General features: G+C 46.4%; 1 protein-coding gene across 1 annotated transcript in view; it reads right to left on the reverse strand.

Moving 5' to 3' along the window:
* TAC3 (tachykinin precursor 3) overlaps nt 1–19,446 on the reverse strand; it is a 341,989-nt gene that overhangs the window by 216,415 nt on the left and 106,128 nt on the right. Inside the window, exon 2 of the mRNA XM_069653546.1 lies at nt 18,877–19,046. Coding sequence (XP_069509647.1) covers nt 18,877–18,990 — 114 coding nt within the window. The 5' untranslated portion in view covers nt 18,991–19,046. The remainder of the gene's footprint in view (nt 1–18,876; nt 19,047–19,446) is intronic.

Genomic DNA, 19,446 nt, shown 5'->3' on the forward strand with positions numbered 1-19,446 from the left:
CCTTCCTAAAACCTCTGAGATGGCAATTTGCCATATCTACAGAGTGGGCTAGTTACCATGATCTGGTTAGTTAGCCACTTTAGAATATCATAGGCACACTTCCCTCATGATATGTCTCAGTGATCCAGCAACTGATATAAGAACAGTCATCAGTATGGGACATATACCCTAAGTGGTGTGCAGCTGTTTCTATTATGACTCTCCTTGTAAAACCCGAGGAGATGTCCACTCCAACATGGCGTGCTCAGCAGCTTTCAGATGAGAACTGAGCGGCCACTGATTGCCCACTGAGGGCCACGATCTAAATAATGTGATTACTAAGGAGCATTCGGTCTCCTGTTTCGTTATATCGCCCACACAGTAGCCCAGAAGACTTTCAGTAAGGTATGCACTCAAACAAGTACAACGCTCAGTTACCGTAGTAACAAACACCCACCGCGCATACAGAAGGATCGCATAAGATGCTGCAGCATGACCTGTGAGTCTATGCTGTTCATTTTGACTTATTAACGTACAGGCGCATTTTGTTTAGCACAATGAACAAAGCATATGCGTTTTGCTCCATTTTCTTTACAGAATTACAGGCAAGCCATTTGAGACTGCCGCCTATAGACACTAGACAGAGCTACCACACAAGAAAAGTAGCGACAAATCGGCACAAAACCCGACACATGCTGCGCAATAAAACCAGCATGTGACCTAATGCGTGATGATATTAGTCGCGTCATAAGGAAAATGAATAATATCAGTGAATATACAAATCTTAGAGTTACAGGACAAGCGTATCCCTCGCTATCAGTTCATTCCACATAAGAACCCTCAAAAAGCTACGTTTTTGGTTGAAATAACCTTTTAAAAACTGGAACCCCTTTTGAAACTTTGAATAAATATAAACAACTAAAAGCGAACAAATAAGTCAGAACACCCATGAAAGATTCATTTGAAATACTCTCCTGATGATCCCTTTTGAATGGATTATAAAGGGTGAAACACGTGTAGAGAGATTATAAATTAGAGAAATTCTAAACCAATTTGGAACAACAAAAAGTAAAAAACACATTTAAGCAAAAAATTGAAAGTGTGGAAACTATCATTCTGGCGCTCACAATTGTTCATTGAAGACAATTTATTAAGGCTGTCCCAAATGGATATGTATAATTAATCATAAATTCAAATATCCTATCTTTGGCAATTAAGATATAGATGCAATATCACAGCTGACAACCAAACTCAATAATAGGAAGCTATAAACTAGAATTCGCCCAAAGACTGAAGTCTGATTACCAATTGCCAATTTTGTGTCTACACCCTGGAATTAACATAACTGCACAAAATTGAACGAATTGGCAGGGACGTTGCCGCAAATTCACAGGGTAATCGTATTATTGGGTCAGATTGCAGTGTTAAAAAATTAAATCTGTTAATTTGTTCTGACCATTTACAGCTGGAATGTTGGTTGAGTGTTAATAATTGGGACTTCAGAAGTATGGTGGAAATTCTTGCAGGGCGTTTGCATGTAAATCATGAGCGGCATAACAAACATCGCTGCCTGACTGTATTTGATATTCGGGTGCATCAGAAGGAAAAAGAATACCATGGAGTAAGGGTGCTTTTTAAGAGGTCTCTCCACCTGTCTTATGGGGACAGATTGGTACAGCGTGTGCATTTATCTGCCCGTTATAAGAACTGGTTAAGGCAACATGAGCATTATACAGAAAATGCCAATTGGAAGTTCCTTCTTAAATGACTTAGGGACAATGATTATATAATCTGTTGGTATACTTATAGTAAATTCCCTATTGGCAACGCCCCCCAGGATCTCAATGCTTTTGCAGAGGTGACATGGGCCAGAGCCATCACTGAATTATACTGTGATGGTAAACTAAAGGAACCCGAAGCTTGACACCTTTAGACATGTAGATGAGAGCAATCTTGGCTTCAAAGCTGACAACATTTTAGAAATCATCAAGATGCTGAGGGCTTCGAGGGCTCCCGGCCCGAATTCTATATCGAATGTCATCATCAAAGCCAACCCAGATTTCTGGGCCTCCATCTTGCAGAAATGATATCAATGTATCAGGGCCAGTGGCATTGGCCCCTCGAGTTGGAGGGAGTCCATCCATCCTGGTCCTGGTATCGAAAAAGGGAGACAGGATGTATCCTCCAACTATGAGCTACTGACCATGCTTGATACTAGTTCCAACATATCTTCCTCACTCCAAAAACAACTGAATAAATGGGTGGGAGAAAGGGGCCTGTTAAAACGGTTTTAAACTGGCTTTCGCAGAGTGCATAGTACCAGACATAATATCTGTGCTCTTCTTTATATTATGGCTGAGGTCCCTAGGAACCCCAATAGAAGATTGTACCTCTGTTTTATTGATTTTTACGAGGCATTCGGCTCTGTCTCTGGTCCATTATTGTGGAGCAAGCTTACATGGTGGGGCATAGATCCATTCCATTTACATTACATAAAAGCCATGTACACTGACACCTCAGTTGTAATCTGGGTAACTCAGAAAGGAGATATCACCTGCACCATGGTAACCAATTAGGGACTTAAACCGGGGTGCATACTTGCCCCCTGTTATTCAACTTGTATTTCTCTAATATGGATGAGGTTATTAGAACTGCCTGAAATGTTCCACCTTCCATTGGGGGAGAGCCGGCTCCTTGGTTAGCCTAGACAGATGACACTGTTCCTCGATTATACCCCAATAGGGCTTCAGCACTTCATTAATGCACTCTCCACCTTTACTGCCACCAATTACATGAAAATTAATATTTCCAAATATAAAAGTGTAATCATTGGATTCAGAACATCTAAGAAATCGAGGTTTAGTTGGAAGCTGGCCCACACAGCTCTAGAAGTGGCTGGTAGTTACATATATTTGGGCTCTTCAATTAAATCCAACCCGGCACCCCCATTTTATGGTGATTCCATTATGCCGAAAGCACTAAAAAATGGCTTTTCATTTGAAGGTTTGTAGCCAATGAGGGATGACATAATGTGGAGGGTCTACTTGTCATCTATGGAACTAGTGTCATTCCTGGAGTAGTGTATGGTCTGGAAGCCTGGTCCGCTCGCTATGTGACATGGCTGGAAAAAATCGAGGGGAAGCTTTTACCATCTTTGTTCGGGGTCTCGTGTGAACTTGGCTTGACATCGATTAGATCGCTCTGGCTCTTGCAACGCTGCAAACTGTTCCTTAAACTTTTATCTCTCCAGTATGATCCTAATACCCTGTTGGGACTAATGGCCTCCCGTTAACAGAGGGAAAACCTATATTATGTTCCACAAGAATTACAGGCATCAGGACTATTGCATTTTGGTAACATAGATTTATCAATGGAACAGGCTCTGGCTGGCCCTAATGTACATCTGTTATTAAAGAACAGAAAGCGGCTTTTACAATATTTGCACCTGCATTATAAGGCATAAGTTGTATTTGATGATTAACTTTTAATGCTACTGATGATTTGTATTTATGGAAATGTGATATATAACACTGCATTGTGACTATTTTTTATTGTTGCTCAAATTGTGGTTAGTCATGTACTCGTTTTTTTTATTGAACGCCTAGTGTGCATATCTGATTGATTGATTGATTGTAATATGTTATTATATGTCAATTGTGATTTTGTATTGTATTTTTGTGCTAAAAGTTTATTGTTTAACCAAAAATAATGTATGTACAAAGATTGGGTAACACTGGACAAATGGACCCTGTCCCAAACATGCAGGACCTAGTGACTCAGTATCACCAAGACTAGGGTCTAATCCCAGAGAGCTTTCTGTCACACATGTTCGCACAACAGACAGTCAAGATTTCCCCCCACACAGTGGCAGCTGGTCCATAATGGGTGAAGGTGTGCCGACCCACCAGAACCATTGGCCATTAATGAGGAGCCAATGAGCCAGCCCGTTGTAAACACTGATAGCTTCGTCAGCTGCCTTTTGCAGCTGAGGGAGCGCTTTGGGCTGGCTCAAATTGTCAAAGGGAAACTTGGTTTGCCTTTGACAGATTTTGTTCTCCGGTCGGCATGTCCAAAGAACTATGCAAGGCTGAGGGCGTTTGGCTACCCCAGCCTTGCTTAGCCCATTGGGGATGCTGGCTGTGGAACTGCATGTTTGTATGTGGGATGGGGACTCCTGCACCACCCTGCACACACACACTGATTGGGGTCCAGCGTCATAAACGCTCTGGCTCCTCGACTCATGAGCAAGAGCCGGAAAGCGTTCTTTGCTTCCTGCTGGTGGTGTGTGGGAGCTGGAGTGCTCGGAGGAAGAATCAGGGACGGGGCAGAAGGCAAGTTATTTAAATATATGTATATATGTATGTGTGCTTGCGTTGTGTTTCATGAGTAAGGCCCTCATCACGAGTTTGGCGGAAGCCCTTAAATCCGGCGGTAGCGCTGTTACCGCCAGATTTAAGGGTCCGCCAAATCACGGCTTTGGATGATTTCCCCCCAGCTCTCAGCTGGGGGGAAATCCGCTGAGAATTTGCTGATTTATGGTGCGTTCACCACCGGCGGGAAATCCGCCACCGGTAAAAGCGCAGAATTTCCCCATTGAGCCCAATGGGGAGTGGGGAATTCCCGAATGGGCTCAATGGGGAATGGGGATTTCCTGTTCCGCCAAACCCGTGATCCAGCGCTAATAGCGCCAGTGGGTTTGGCGGTAGGGCTAATAACACCAGCGCTATTAGCGCCGGCGTTACCGCCCAACTCGTGATGAGGCCCTAAGTGTATGTGGATAGGTGCATGTGTGACTGAGCGAATGCATGCTGCATGTGAATGAGCAAGTGAATGTTGTGTGTGTACGTGTGTTTGTGCTGAGCTGGAAAGCTGATGTTGTCGGGGGTGTGGCCTGTGGCGGGTTGTTATGTCATATTATCTTGCCTTTTGCAACGACAGCCTTTTTACTGGGCATCATAGATTCTCAGTACAAAATGCTGTTGTTGCACAATACCACACCCCAGCCAAAATCATCTCCCTGTGAGAGACGCTGAAGGTACCAGGGGGCAGGCAGGGCATTTTTTACTGGGCATCTGTGACAGATGCCAAGTAAAAAGAAAATATGCCAGCCCCTTGTGCCCCTGAATTCCTCGCATGTATACATAATCATATTGATTGTGTGTGAGGCACTGGGGATCCAGAGGCAGGCATGGAATTTTTTACTGGGCGTGTATGCCCAGCAGAAAATGACATGCCAATCCCCTGGGTCCCCCTAGTGCCTCACATGCAATGCCATGCCTGCACTCTGGACCCCACAGCGCCATCCAGGCACACCTAATTCATTATCTGTGCATGTGAGGCGCTAGGAGATCCACAGGGCAGATGTGACGTTTTCTGGTGGGCAACTATGCCCAGTACAAAATGCCATTCCATGCCTCCCAGCCCCTCACACTCACACATAATATATTATGTGTGCATGGCTGGTGCTGGGGGATGCAGGAGGCAGGCCTGACAGTTTCTACTGGGCATCTATACCCAGTATAAAATGCCATGACTGACTCCTGGACTCGTCAACTCTTGCCACACATAATCTGCCCCTGGGCCCCCAAGCACCTTGCAAAGATGCATAATTGATTATCTGTGCATGCGAGGAGCAGGGGGTCCAGAGGACAGGCATGGCATTTTTGCTGAGCATCTATGATAGCTGCTCAGTAAAAAATGCCATGCCTGCCCCTGGGCTCCTCAGCGTCTCGCACACACACATCATTTTGGTGCAGCCAGCCTACTGTGGCATAACATTTTTTGCTGGGCATCTATGATAAAGCAAGCATGATGTGTCATTACGTAACTGGACTGACATTTTGGTGCCGCCAGTTTGGACAGGTTTTCATATTGTGGCATGTCCTTATTAATGGTAAAGTAACTGGAGTATGTTCTTACATGGGAACACTTCTATATATTGGCAGAACCAGCATAGACATGTCTTCATATAGTATCATTATTGGCATTATGTGTAAAGCAAACATGGGTATTTTCTTATATGGGTATACTGGCATATATTAATGCAGCCAACATGGAAATGTATGAGCAGAGCCAATGGGCCATTTTTTTTATACTGTCATATATTGTGAGCAAAGGAATAATGAGAAGGTGTTGGGGAAATGCTCCTGTGGACTGCTGGTGACTTGCATCTATTCGATTTAGTCATGAGTTACCCAACAAAACCAATTACAAACGATTCGGCCTTTTACCCAATATTTCAAAAATGTGTGCTGATAAAATGCCCCATGTTAACCCATTATTTAAAAAAATTTCTCGGGGCGAGACCCACCAAATATCTCTTGATTTGATTGGGCTCCCTCGTTGAGCTCGCTCGGGTATATCTGTGGGAAATATTTACGACTCTCCAATTAAATAATTCACCAGCTGCCACTTCCCCCAGCTCTCTCACAGCCACTAATACCCCAACTGTGTCCGGCGAGTCCACACGAGCCAGTTTCACCAGTTGTAGTTGCATTATGAAATGCATTTTAGCTGGCGCCATCTTTCAGACTCTGCCCTGGATAACCATTTATCCGGAAAAAAGCGATAATGTTCTTCAATAGACGAACCAGCCCCTCGCATGTCAGAATCCTGCCACACCAGCCTTCCCGTAAAACCAGCCCCCGTCTTCCCTTCGCTCTCTCCCTTGTAGGTGGGTGCTTTTGTCTGCTCCTTGGCTTGACGGATCAGCCATATTATGAGGGATGGATCTTACCGAGAGTCAGAAAAAGAGGTAGGACATGCACAATCTTTGGGGTTCTAACAAGGGCTGATGAATCTCCTTCAGCGGCTGTGTTTCAGGGCCCCCGGTGCAGAAAGGCAAACGCTAGATGATTGGTTGTATCATTGAGGAAGGACAATCTTCTGTCAACAAATCGGTGAACAAGAATATTTCTGGGTGGCAACATCCCTGCAATGCATCTGCACCCCCTTCTCTTCCTGGAAAGAAACCAGCTGATCCTAAAACCACAGTGAGCGCAGCAGGGAGGGTACATAGGCAAGCAACAAAGCAAGCGCTTTCCCACTATCCCAAGCTCTATGAGGAAATGCATAGCTTTACTAGCGAGAAACTGAGCCTCCAGGATTCAGCACCGGAGCAATTATGTATATTTTAGTCCAAGGAATGTTTGGGAAATTCAGATGAAAAATGTCCAACCTTATATCCTGTCCTGAAGAGGAGGGCATGAGGTCATTACCAGGAGGGCCCTGCTTTCTTCTTTTTTAGTGCAAGCAAGCCACCCATTCAATGGTGGAAGTGTACAAAAAGAAGTAGTGTAACTATGTTCTCTGCTGGCCTGTCACCGCTCCCAAAAACCCAATCGCCACACCCCGTCCCAAGCGCCATGCAAACCCTGCAAAGAAATGGGCCTGCTGGTTAGGGAAACGCTCAGTGAAGTGCACTTGTGCAAGGTTCAACTTCTCCCTACACTTCTCTTTAAAAAACAAAACCATTCCGGCACGGTTCTTTTTAAAATAAAAGTATAGGAACAGTAAAACGTAATCATACAAAATACAGGAGAACCACTCCCATCTGTCTCCGCCCCCTTCGACTACTGGGCCCATGCTGAAAATAGAAGGAAGATGTTCTGTTACCTATATGTGTATCTATTTCTAGCGGAGCGGGCACCCGAGAGCTGGAAATCCGAATATACGTTTTCTGCTTACAACCCTGCTCGTTGCAGAAATAAAAGAAGCCATTTCTCTTTCTTAGCACATGCTGTGCCTTCCTGGCGAGGTCAATCTCTTGATAACTTTGCTACCCTCCCCTCATGCAGCCATGACCTAATCCGGGAGCGAAACATAGGACCTGCATGCTGGACACATCCCTAATGCTCGTAAATGTGACCACACCCCTCGTTGGGCACTGCCCTTTCTCCGATGGTGCAACTTTGGTGCAGTCACTCAGGCAGCACAGGGTCAGGCCTTGGGATCTGAGCGTAGACCGCAGTGTGCTGTGCTAGAAGAATGTTCAACCGGTATTCTCAGTCTTGTTGGATCCTGACTGTGTTAGATCAGGAGAACAGGCGTATTTATGCACGGATGTGCATCACCTGATTAACATAACAGTTACGCTTTAAATCTACCCTGATCTAAACTGGCCATAAATGTTCCGGGGATTATATGCCATCTAGAGTGCAGCACAGGGTTACCGGCTGGCAACACCCGCTGTATGTTCTTTGTTCCCTGTGCTAGAAGACTGTCATGCCTGTCCCGTAGCACCCGGGGAGGGTGACCTCCCTCGAACATTCATGTAGAGTCCTTCCAGAAGCCCCACCCGCGTAGAGCAGTGGCCTTCGAAAATGTTGATGACAAGCCTCCCGTGAGAACAAAATTTCAGGGTTGCTAAAAATATGGGGTTGGGCTGGGAGAGGTGCTTGCCAGAGAACACCTACCCATGATTAGAGACTTTAGCTGGGAGCGCACACGTCTCCAGGGATAGAGACTTCAGATGTTATTTAAATGTATTTTCATGTATCTCCATAGGAGGCTTTTGGAAGGTTAAAAAGAGCCCAAGAAGGGTGAGATAATCCATATGTGGGATAGTTGAGAGCTTTGCTTATGTTGTGGGAGGGGTGAGGCATAGGTCTGCTCCAGAGGCCCCGTGGCCCAGATTCTTTCATTATGTCAGGGGGATTAAAACCCAGACCGCATAAACATGCTAGTTACTAAGGATGATAGTTGCCCAGTGTAGGGCTTCACAGACTCGCTCACATCATTAGCTTGTATTTTTTATGAATCAGTACTATCTGCCTTACACTCCTTTATGTCCCAGTCCTTAGGCTGTTCACGCTCTCTCTCCAATGGCCATTGTTTCTCTTCTTCATCCCCTGAGACCTGTTCTGTCGCCATTCTTCATCCCCTGCCCTGCCTTCTTCTGTCGCTCTTTCTCCTCGCCGTTCACTTTCCTTTTTGCACCGTCTAACTTATCATCACCACTTCAATCCCCTTGTTCACCCTTCTGCTCTGTCTCTCCTTTCTTCCTCGGGGCTTGACCTATAATACACCCACAACGCCCCCCCCCCCACCCCCGCAGCCATGCGTCACAGCCAGAGAGATCGGCAAAGACTAGCCTGCCTCACATCAGACAGATACAGGTGAAATACACCCCATTCACACCTTTTATGCATTCAGAAAGACAGGCACTTAACACTAGATAAATAGGGCAGTTCAGTCGCACATCACTTACTCAAGATTTATGGAATCCGCCATGCGTTCCTTTAGCAGCCGACCTCACGACAAGCCGTAGCACAATAATTCTGAATAGTTCCTTCAGAGTAACTAGAAACATACTAGGTGCAACCAATCTATTGAACTCAGAGGAACCAGTGGGGGAAGTTAGCCTCTTTGTTTGGAGAGGGGGCAGAGCCGGCCAACAGGCTCCAACCAGGTTGGTTGGAGGGTACCACCGAGAGGTAACCGGAACTGCACCGAAGACATACTCTTGAGGTACTGTCGGGATTAACAATGTGCTAACCAATCCTCCTCACTCCTGTTCCTCCAACATAATCCACGCCAATTTTCATGACAATGGGTTAGCCACACTACATATAGACACACCTGGCATTAATTAACTTTGCACTGAACAGACCGACTCTGGACCTAGCCTCAGAGGGAACATACCAATGCATATAATCCACAAATCCAATCGAACCACGCTCAAACACAACTCCATCAGACACCTAACAAACAACTGCAACATTGGACACCACCTCCTTATGGACACAACAAACCAGAGTGCACGATTGTATTTCCACCCTAACCGCATATGATATACACACCCAACATAAACACAAGTAAATATCTGATGCACCGAGTATTCATTTACAGTTACAAGTGGGGCCGCACAACCAACCTGCACGCAAGACAATGCCAACAGACTGCCCGTTTCTCCTGGTTCTGAACCTATCCTATCATTCTATCCTCACTAACACACCTGTCCTCTTTTTTTGCAGAGCCACCTGGGTGCCTGGAGACTGCCCCTGGGTGGTACGCGGTACAAATCAACATAACATGACATAACATAACATCTGCAAACAAATCACATTGGCTGTCTATCACTCTTGAGCTGCCTTTTCCCTTTCTCTTCCTCAGATTTCCACTGCTCTCAGCATCATACTGGCTCACTCTCACCCTCCCATTACCCTCTTTTGCCCATCCATTCTCTTCCTCCAGTTACTCATATATTCTGTCCATGTTCTCTTACTGTTCTATCTCTCCTCTCTCTCTTTCCCTCTCGTCTTTCTTTTCTTCCCATTACCCTTCCTATGTCTTCTGACCTCTTTCACCCCTCCTCTCAGCCCCCCCCCCCATTTTGTCTCTTTCACTCTCCTCCCCACAACCTCAGTCTTCAACCCTTTCTGGATGTATCCCTCCTGTTTTCTACCCTTTGCACTCTGTCTCACTTTCCTATTCAGTCTCGCTCTCCCTCCTATATACTCGCTCGAACTCTGTCTCTTCCTTTTTCCTCCTTTCCTCCCTGTTCTCTCTCCTCCTGAAATTCTGTTACAGTCTCTCGCTTATTCTCTATTGTGTTTGGACGTAGGTCCTGTGATTGCTGGGCCTAGAGACCCAAGCTTCATCTCACTGATGACAGCCAGTGAGGCTGAAACCATGCCTGCCTACATTAGAAAAACAAAAACCTGGAACATTACGTCACCTGAGGCACACACAAATATACACAGATCTCAGCCCATATGTGCGCCCACTGCTACTAAATATGTTCACTGAAATTACATAAAAACGTGTGTCCAAATCAGTGCTTTAAGTGGGCCGGGGCCTGCCGGGCCTGGGCCCCGGCAGTCTCCAAAAAGTGGGGCTGAGCCGGGGCCCTGCCGGGGCCCCCCGGCCTCACCACGCCATGGCAGGACGCATTATCCCGCCGTAGCCGCGAAGGGAGATGCGCCCGCCACTTTAACGTCAGGCAAGCTGACAGAAGTGCCAGCCAGGCACAGCGTTGCTGTGACTGGCTGGCACTTCCGTCAGTCACTGTAACTTTCTCTGATGACCCCTCCTCTGAGGGGCCATCAGAGGAAGCTAGAGTTCCTTAGTTTTCCGTCGCCAGGTCACTGACCCTCAGCTAACCCGCAGGCTCCATGATCTAATATGCAGATTAGATCACGGAGCCCGCGGGTTCGCAGAGGGTGAAAGACGCCTCGGGCTCTGTGATCTATCTGCTCTGAGCAGCGATCACTGAGCCCGAGTCGCCTTTCTCCTTTGGCAAGGCTTCATAAAAGATGCCTTCAACTGTGTACGCTTAAGCCATCTTTTATAAACGTACAAATATTTCTATGTTTATAACAGACTGCTTGAATCGTACACAATTGAAGGCATCTTTTATAAAGCTTTGTCGACGGACAAAGCCACCTTGGGTTTTGTCCGTCCTCAACGCTTTATAAAAGATGCCTACGTTTCAAGCCGTCTTTTATAAACATAGACATATGTTACAAATGTTTATGTTTATAAAAGGCAGCTTGAAAAGTACACAAACAATAGTAAGGTAAGCACACAAGTGTGCGTAACGTACTATGGTTTGTGCACTTACAAGCCACCTTTTATAAACATAGAAATATGTAACATTGCTATGTATATAAAAGAAGGCTTGAAAAGTCACAAACCATAGTAGTACGCAAACAAATATATAAATGCTCAAATACATTTATATATCTGTTTGCGCACCTTTCTATGATTTGTGCACTTTTAGGCCACGCCCACAATGGAAGCCACGCCCCCAAACGAGGGCCCCCCCTCAATTTCTTACCCCACTTAAAGCACTGGTCCAAATTAAATACAAAGATTGATTTCTCGGTTTAACTTGGTTTTAAAAACAGTGTTTGCAAAATAACAGCTACACGAATTGTTGAGCTTGCCCCATACCTGCCTACATTTGAAAATCAAAATTCCTGAGATGTTTGCCCCACCCACACAAGACTCCGCCCACACGCCCCGCCCACCTGTCAAAAAGGTAAACTCGGCTGTTGTACACAAAGTGCTGAAGGGGGTCTGCCTGCATTGTATTCTACACATAAGCATTTATCTTTACATCCTTGCAGTTTAGTGAAGTTTGTTTACATTTTCAATTAACATGAGATGTTTAAAGGGCTGCAAGTCTGCAACCTCGCACACCGCTACCTTTGGCAATACAATAAAATCTCCTTTTAAAAAACCATGCACGTTAAAAACACACACACAAGAAATACTATATTTTCAATGTTTTCTACAGTAAGCAAAATGAAGGCGGCGCCGCCGCCGCCGAAATAATGCTGCTTCCAAACCATGTCATTGGTTTCAAAGCAGCATTATTTCGGCTAGCATTGAACGGAAAATCATCCGTCCATTCGCTGCTAGTAAGCCAAATGAACACGGCACCGCGGTCGGGGGTCGCTTAGGGGAAAGGAAGGAAAAAGAAAAAAAAAATACGAGCGCTTAAGTCTTACTTCTATTTGTGGATCCTGATTGCGGAATTGATCCTCGCAACTCAGGCAGTGAGTTGTTACGGGGGTCACCGGTCACGGCACGCGGAAGGCAGGCAGTTTCCGGGTCCCGCCCACTTCTCCACCCGATTGGCTACCGGCAGCAGCCAATCCGGTGGAGAATATGATGGCACCCAGAAAGAATGTGAAGATTCCTGAGATTTGAGGGACTTTTCTGGAGACCCGGAGAAATGCTCAAAATTCCTGAGTCTCCGGAAAAATTCTGGAGGTTAGGCAGGCCCTACAAATCGGGGTGAAACTGCAACTGGGTCTAAACATGTATCAATCATGTTGTGTAAAGTCTGTCATGTTAATTGAGTTTACATGAAAGGCAGCCTGCGTGAAACTTTGCTTTCTCAACAGTGTGGAACATGTTGGGCAAACCATAAGTCTGTCTATGTGCCGCGGACTTGGGCACTAAGGGAGCTCAAGGGCACAGGGGAAGAATCATCAGGGGGGGGGCAGGGCAAGGGAACAGGGGACCAAGCAAAGGCTGCTGGGCAGCCCTTGCAAGAAGCAGTTAGGGGGGAGGTAGCTTGGCGCTGCCTCGCCTTCACCCCCCTTCCCCAAACACTTGCTACACTACAGGAAGGGGGGAGGCAACAAAAGGGGAACATCAGGGCCAAGGTGCAAGGCAGGAAGGGAGGTACAAGGCCACACACCTAGGTGTGAATGGCCGTTGGCGCCAACCGGCCATAGGGGCAGGAAGCCTCTGGTGACATGCATGCCTGCAGGAAATGCGGAAGGGAATATAAGAGGAGCCCTGGCTGCTTGGTACTCTGCACCGTGTTTTATGATATGACTGTTTGCAATAAAAAAACACAGCCTTTTTTGCCACTGTCGTCTAATTGGATCTCTGAGATGCATTCTCTTGCAGATGTTGAAATGGTAATTTTCAGGAGACAAGGGAAACTTAAAATTTTTGAGAAAATATGGAAAAAAGTTATTGATGTATACTAGGACCTTAATTGTACTTTTGTATATATGTGGAATTGTTATGTTCATTTTGACTGGCATTGGTTACATTTTCACTGTAATAGACTTTACTATGTAAATTGTTTTGATATATTTGTGTGTTGTTTCTTTTTGAATAAATAAAGAATTTAAAAAAAAGATAAAAAAAACATTAAAATAAATAAAATAAAAACCACAGCCTTTTTATTGCCAACCACAACATCATGCCTCCGGTGGTTTCTTTACCCAACACCAAAGTGCCAGCTCTGGCCTCTGCAGATTATTAGTCTGTGGAAAAAAGCCAGAGCTGTGTATCATTTCTTTTTGAGGAAGCACAATGTAACGGTGCAGTCCTTGAGCTGGAGGAAGCGGCAGAAGTTGCTCGCCTATCATAAAGCAGGGATAATTCCCAAACTGCGAGTGAGTGGAGGCAGCTTTGTGGCCGCCTGGGGCCTGTGTCAGCCTCCCTCCTTCCTTACTGTGCTCAGATTACAGAGGCAGGGTGGACAGGCCACCACATCTCTCTCAGCTTTTCTTTCCGTCAGCACAGAAGTGCTTTCCTGTGGGCATTTGAAGTCTCCTGGAAAACCCAGAGACATGGAGAGGCTCTTCCCCGGAGACCCGGACAAGAGAGTAAAAACCAGACTAGGCAGGCATGGCTGAAACATGTCTGGGGTGCGTGTGGTCTCGTGCAGAAGGGATGTGACCAAGCAGTTTGGGCTGGCCTGCTTTTTGAGCGGTGGCACCAATCCTGATTTGCATATGGTCTTTCCCCTTCCTGTAATGTTTTGGCATGTGAAGAACCATGGCATGGAGGGTTGTCCAGAGCGACACCATGGGTCGAGATTGTTCCAAAACCTTCCAGCCACCACCTCTTTTGTTTTGCCTGCCACTCCAAAGCCTGCTGATGACTCCGGAAATATGCACAGCGTGGATGTCTTCCCTGCTATGTTTACTTTCTAGAGAGCACCTCTGCTCACTTGCTCCTCAGTTGAACTGGTTGAGCAGCTGTTAATTGATTTTTAAGCTGTGCGATTTTCACTGCTAAGGCATGTCTCCGAGCCACACCAGGGGGCACTCCTCACACTTTGATGAACAATGGCCTAGAAAAATGTGGTACAGCCTCTTTTGAAACCACCCTTTCGCTGAGGGCCGGTTTGGCGCAGCCCCTTCGCCAGAGCGGCTGATTTGGTGCGCCCATTTTGGTGCAGGAGCCATTCTGGCACGGCCGATTTGGCGAGAGGGACGTCTGGAGGTGGCTGACATTGCAGCCGCGTCTAAACGCCCTCATGCCAAATTTAAAAGCTTAATTCTTTGCAGCACGTTGATGTACTGTGCCTGTTAACGTGTTGCATTTGCAAATAATGATTTTTATGATTTTATGAAGCATTGTGCAGGGGACAGTCCTGAACAGTTTAAAGTCAATGCCCTCCATTGTTCGCTTTAAGAAAAGATGCAAACTATGTAACCTTTATTGATCAAAGTCAGCGCAATCAAACTAATTTAACCCTCACCACATGCAACACAAACAGGAAATAGCCAGCATGGAACTGCTCAATCCCAAATAGCTTCTTTAAACGCCTGGAGAATGACTAGAGTGACACAAAGTAATGATGAAAGCAGTAATAAGTCTGTCACTTTCTTGGGACCCTAATGTACCTAAAACGATGGTCCATTTCCAGTACAGAGTGAATAAAAGTTAATTCCCTGTTCTCGTCCCCTGCTAACCCCTTGACCCTAATCCTGGAAAGGTGAAAGGAAACCCCACCACCACCGCATTCCAAAATCAAATCAGGCAGGCACTCCCCTTAGGTTATCCAACCAATATAAGTTTCAACTTCCAAAGACTACAGCTGTTCTAAAACACTATCCAGAATTGTCTACTTGCCTCTGCATCCATGTCAAAAATATATGTGTTAGAGTGAATCTTCACCAGCTGTGTTGAAGTACATGAAGCTATGGAAACTAAAATGATGACTTTACCAAATTGTGAAGTATACTGACCAAGCATAGCCCACACTACACATAATATGGAAAGACCTATGTGAATGACCGGAACCTTCCTTCTGAAGGAACATCTGATTACGCAGAATACTTGCCACGGCTAGAATAAGCAAAGAACTGCACGGGCTGTGTCTTTTCAATGAATGGTGAGTTTGTATTTATTCAAACCTTAAGGAAAATCACATCAATTGTGAAAAGGGGAATGTAACTGGAGCACACACATAAACCCAGAAGCGACATGGATCCGCGCCAAAACATCCTGGTGCCAGAACATCCAAGTAGGGAACTGGTTGCGCCGAAATGGGCCACGCCGAAATATGCGAACCAAAAAGGGGCTCTGCAGACAATCGGCTGTGCCAAATCGGCTGGTGCCGAAAGGGCTGTGGCAAATCGTCCTGCTCCGTTGTGTGGTACACACTCTTTTGGCGCCGCCGTTTTGCCGCGAGTGGGTTCGGCGCAGCCACTTCACCATTGCAGCCAATTTGGCACAGTCATTTTGGCGCAGCAGCCTTTATGGCATGGCCGATTTGGCACGAGGGACGTTTGGACGTGGCTGACATTGCAGCCACGTCTAAACTCCCCCACGCCAAATTCAAAAGCATCATTCTTTGCAAATGCAGCACGTTGCGGTACTGTGCCTTTTAACGTGTTGCATTTGCAAATAATGATTTTTATGATTTTATGAAGCATTGTGCAGGGAACAGTCCTGAACAGTAAAGGAAAATCACATCAATTGTGAACAGGGCAATGTAACCGGAGCACACACATACACCCAGGAACGACATGGATCTGTGCCAAAACATCCTGGTGCCAGAAAATCCCAGCAGGGAACTGGTTGCGCCGAAATGGGCCACGCCGAAATGGGCATGCCAAAACGGGCTCTGCGGCCAATCGTCCACGCCAAATCAGCCAGTGCCAAAATGGGTGCGCCTAATCACCCTGGTCTGGAAAAATGAAGGGGGCCTTGCTTTCTCCTTCACACTCTCATTAGCGCTACTTCCCTCCATTAGGCCGAGAACTGTAAAACAGAGAGCGCCTGTCTGCAGGTATTGTGGGGGCATTATAGGGGAAGAGGGAGAGAATTGCATGCCTTGCGTCTCCTAGCTCCTTCTCAACATGCTCCCTAATTTCTAACTAGCTGGGAGACCCTGTCCTTATTCCCACTCAACCCCTGATTTCTCTTCCTATCTCACCACTTCCTGAACCCACTCCTTTGCGCATTCCCATTTTGCCCCCTGCTCTGTCTGGTCACCCTAGAGCACTTTGAAGCTTCTAAAAGGTGGGCTAAAGCACTCTACAAGCAGGGTTGGACTGGGACAAGAAATAGGCCTGGTTACCCAAAAAAAGTGGCCCACCCTTCGCCTAAAAAAAGTGCCCACCCCTCGCCTCACGACCCTCGACCTCTGGTAGTGATGTCCTTTGACCCCCACCCCAAAGTGACATCCCGGGAAGCGATGAAACACAACCTTTCACCCCTTGACAAAACAGGAAGTGGCATCAAATAGCATTGTACCTAAGTACACTAAATCACTGTGACTCCAAGCAGACGTCCAAGGCCAAATGATGATATGTTATTGTATAGCACTTAAACTTAAGCTCTTTTTTATAGAACAAATATGCATACAATATCACCTAACCTGTGTTGGTACTCATTTATCGACCTTAGAACGATGAAAGGCTTTTTTGAAAACAAGTGGAAACATTTTTTGTATTTTCTATTTTTTTTTCAAACCGGCCCAGGCATTGCCAGAAACCGGCCCCCACTGCCCAGGGACGATTTCGGCTCGGCCATGGGCCGAAAGGCAGAGGGGCCAATCCGACCCTGTCTACAAGAAAGCTTCATGAAGAGTAGTGCAGTTGTTGGAAGCCATATAAATAACCATTGAAAGCTAAGAAAGCAGGAACCATCCTCTTTGATGCAATAGTGTTTCTCACACTAGCAATTCCATCACTTTTAGATAAACCATAGCAGAGATCAGAAACCCCAGAAGAAAAAATGCAAACATTTTGTATTTGATGTGTTACATAGCAATGACCCCCGTGACCGGGGATAATTTTAATGTTTTTGGTTTTGTTTACGGGAGACAGGCTGTATGTGTCTTTCATGAGCTGTATGAGCGCTTGGTCCTCGGAGGGTGGGGAACCCACCCAAGGAGCTTGGGGAGGCAATGGCAGGCACACTCTCTGGCAACCTAAGAGCAAATCCTTCAGCCATAGCCATCTCCTCCCTAGGGGGAGGCATTCACCGCCTCATGCCACAGACCACAAGACAGTTGCAGAGGAAATACACCACCATGCACAGAATGCGGTGAATAAACCGCTGCAAAGTGCCCAGCTCAATGCAAGGGCAGAGATGCTGAACACACTACTCCGAAGTAAGGAGGTAAGAAAAGCCCCACTAACCCAACCCTAAAACCTCAGGTTCCACATACACATCTTAAACACTAAACAAACGCAACCTCTTCTCTGCACAGCAAGCAGCATGCACTCCACTACACTGCAACAAAACAAATCACACATAGTTTGGCACAACAGCACATGGTAGTCTACTGAGCCGTAAATCACACTCAGGCTCAGTGAATGGTGCAAACCGAACTGAAGCTGTCAACAGGACATCACAACTCTCGCTCTACCTCTTTTCGCTATCACCTACTCCCACTCTTTCCATTCAGATCTGCTGGAGTGCCAGGGGACCACTCCGGTGGTGATAGTGTGCAGCATAAATTATCTTTAACATTACATTAGCAATACCCAATCGCCCGAAAAAATTGATTTAAACCATTTGAACTATTCACACCTTGAGCAAACCTCCCATGTACAAATCACAATCACCCACTTGTCCAGGGGCGCACAGAGAAGGTAATGGCCCTGTGCCCTCATCAAGGCTCTTGCTTTGCTCGGGCCCACCTAGGCTTGGGCTGGCAGGATTTGTTTGGCCTGGTACGGCTCAAGTTCCTATTATGTTCCTAATGCGGCAGCCCGGACCAGACAGGGGAAGAAGCGCATCAGCCCAAGCTAGGCCTGCGGGTAAGTAAGAGGGGCATGGTGGAGGAGAGGTTGGGAATGAGGTGGGGACCGGTGGGGGTAGAGAGGGTGGCTGGGAGAGGGACTGGAGCTGAGGCATTGAGGCGCTGAAAAAAAGATGGCAGTACCCAGGAAAGGGGTACAGGTGGCTGGTTGAATGCAGGAGCACACAGACAGTTTTTGCCCATGTTTCAAGACACCTAATTGGCTACTCACCCTTTCCCGGATGAAAATATAGCACACACCTAGCTAGGAAGCAACAGAGCACTGTACATGTCATTGAGGGGAAATAGGAGGCGATGGTTGAGGGGTCAGAATAGGTTTGTGAATAGCAGGCTACATCGGCATACCCAGATATAAGCAATTTGGGTGCTGATCACACCCCCCTTTAATCCCATTCCCACCACCAGTGGTGAACACTGACCTTCAGGAGGATGCCAGAGGACTGCGGCTCCTCGGGTTCGTCATAGTACGCCTGGCAGGCCTTTGCTATGGTCAGGACAAGAATCGCCAACAACATGCCAGAATTTCCCATCATCCTCTGCCTCGCCGAGGGTAGTTTCTGTGCTTTCTTCTGTCAAGAGGAAGGAAGATCTAGAAGAGAAAGAAAACATGCCACATTTGGAATCCATTTCTGAAACCGTCCTGAGTATTTACAACAGGCCAGTTCCCAGTCTTGGGAGCTAGCCCCTAACTACCCAACCTGAGGGTCTCAGGCAGTGGCAGACTTGAAATAGGGTTTTTAAAAATTGCCAGAGTAGCTGCACCAACCCTGGTCCCGAACTAAGGAGGTAGACCCTGAAACTCAATCTGAGGATCCCCTGAGGTGGCAGATCCTATATTGCTTCCTATATTCCCCCACCCAGGCTCAGACTGGCCTATAGGGCAAGGCTCAAAGCAAAAATGCAAAATGCTGGTGTGGGGCAGTTTTATGGTTCAAAGTGGCCCACTTTTTTGGCCAATCTGGGCCAGTATGATGAGTTACTTCACTATG

Source organism: Ambystoma mexicanum, chromosome 3q (genome assembly GCF_040938575.1).
Source record: "Ambystoma mexicanum isolate Mex_15411 chromosome 3q, UKY_AmexF1_1, whole genome shotgun sequence".
Classification (NCBI taxonomy): Eukaryota; Metazoa; Chordata; class Amphibia; order Caudata; family Ambystomatidae; genus Ambystoma; species Ambystoma mexicanum.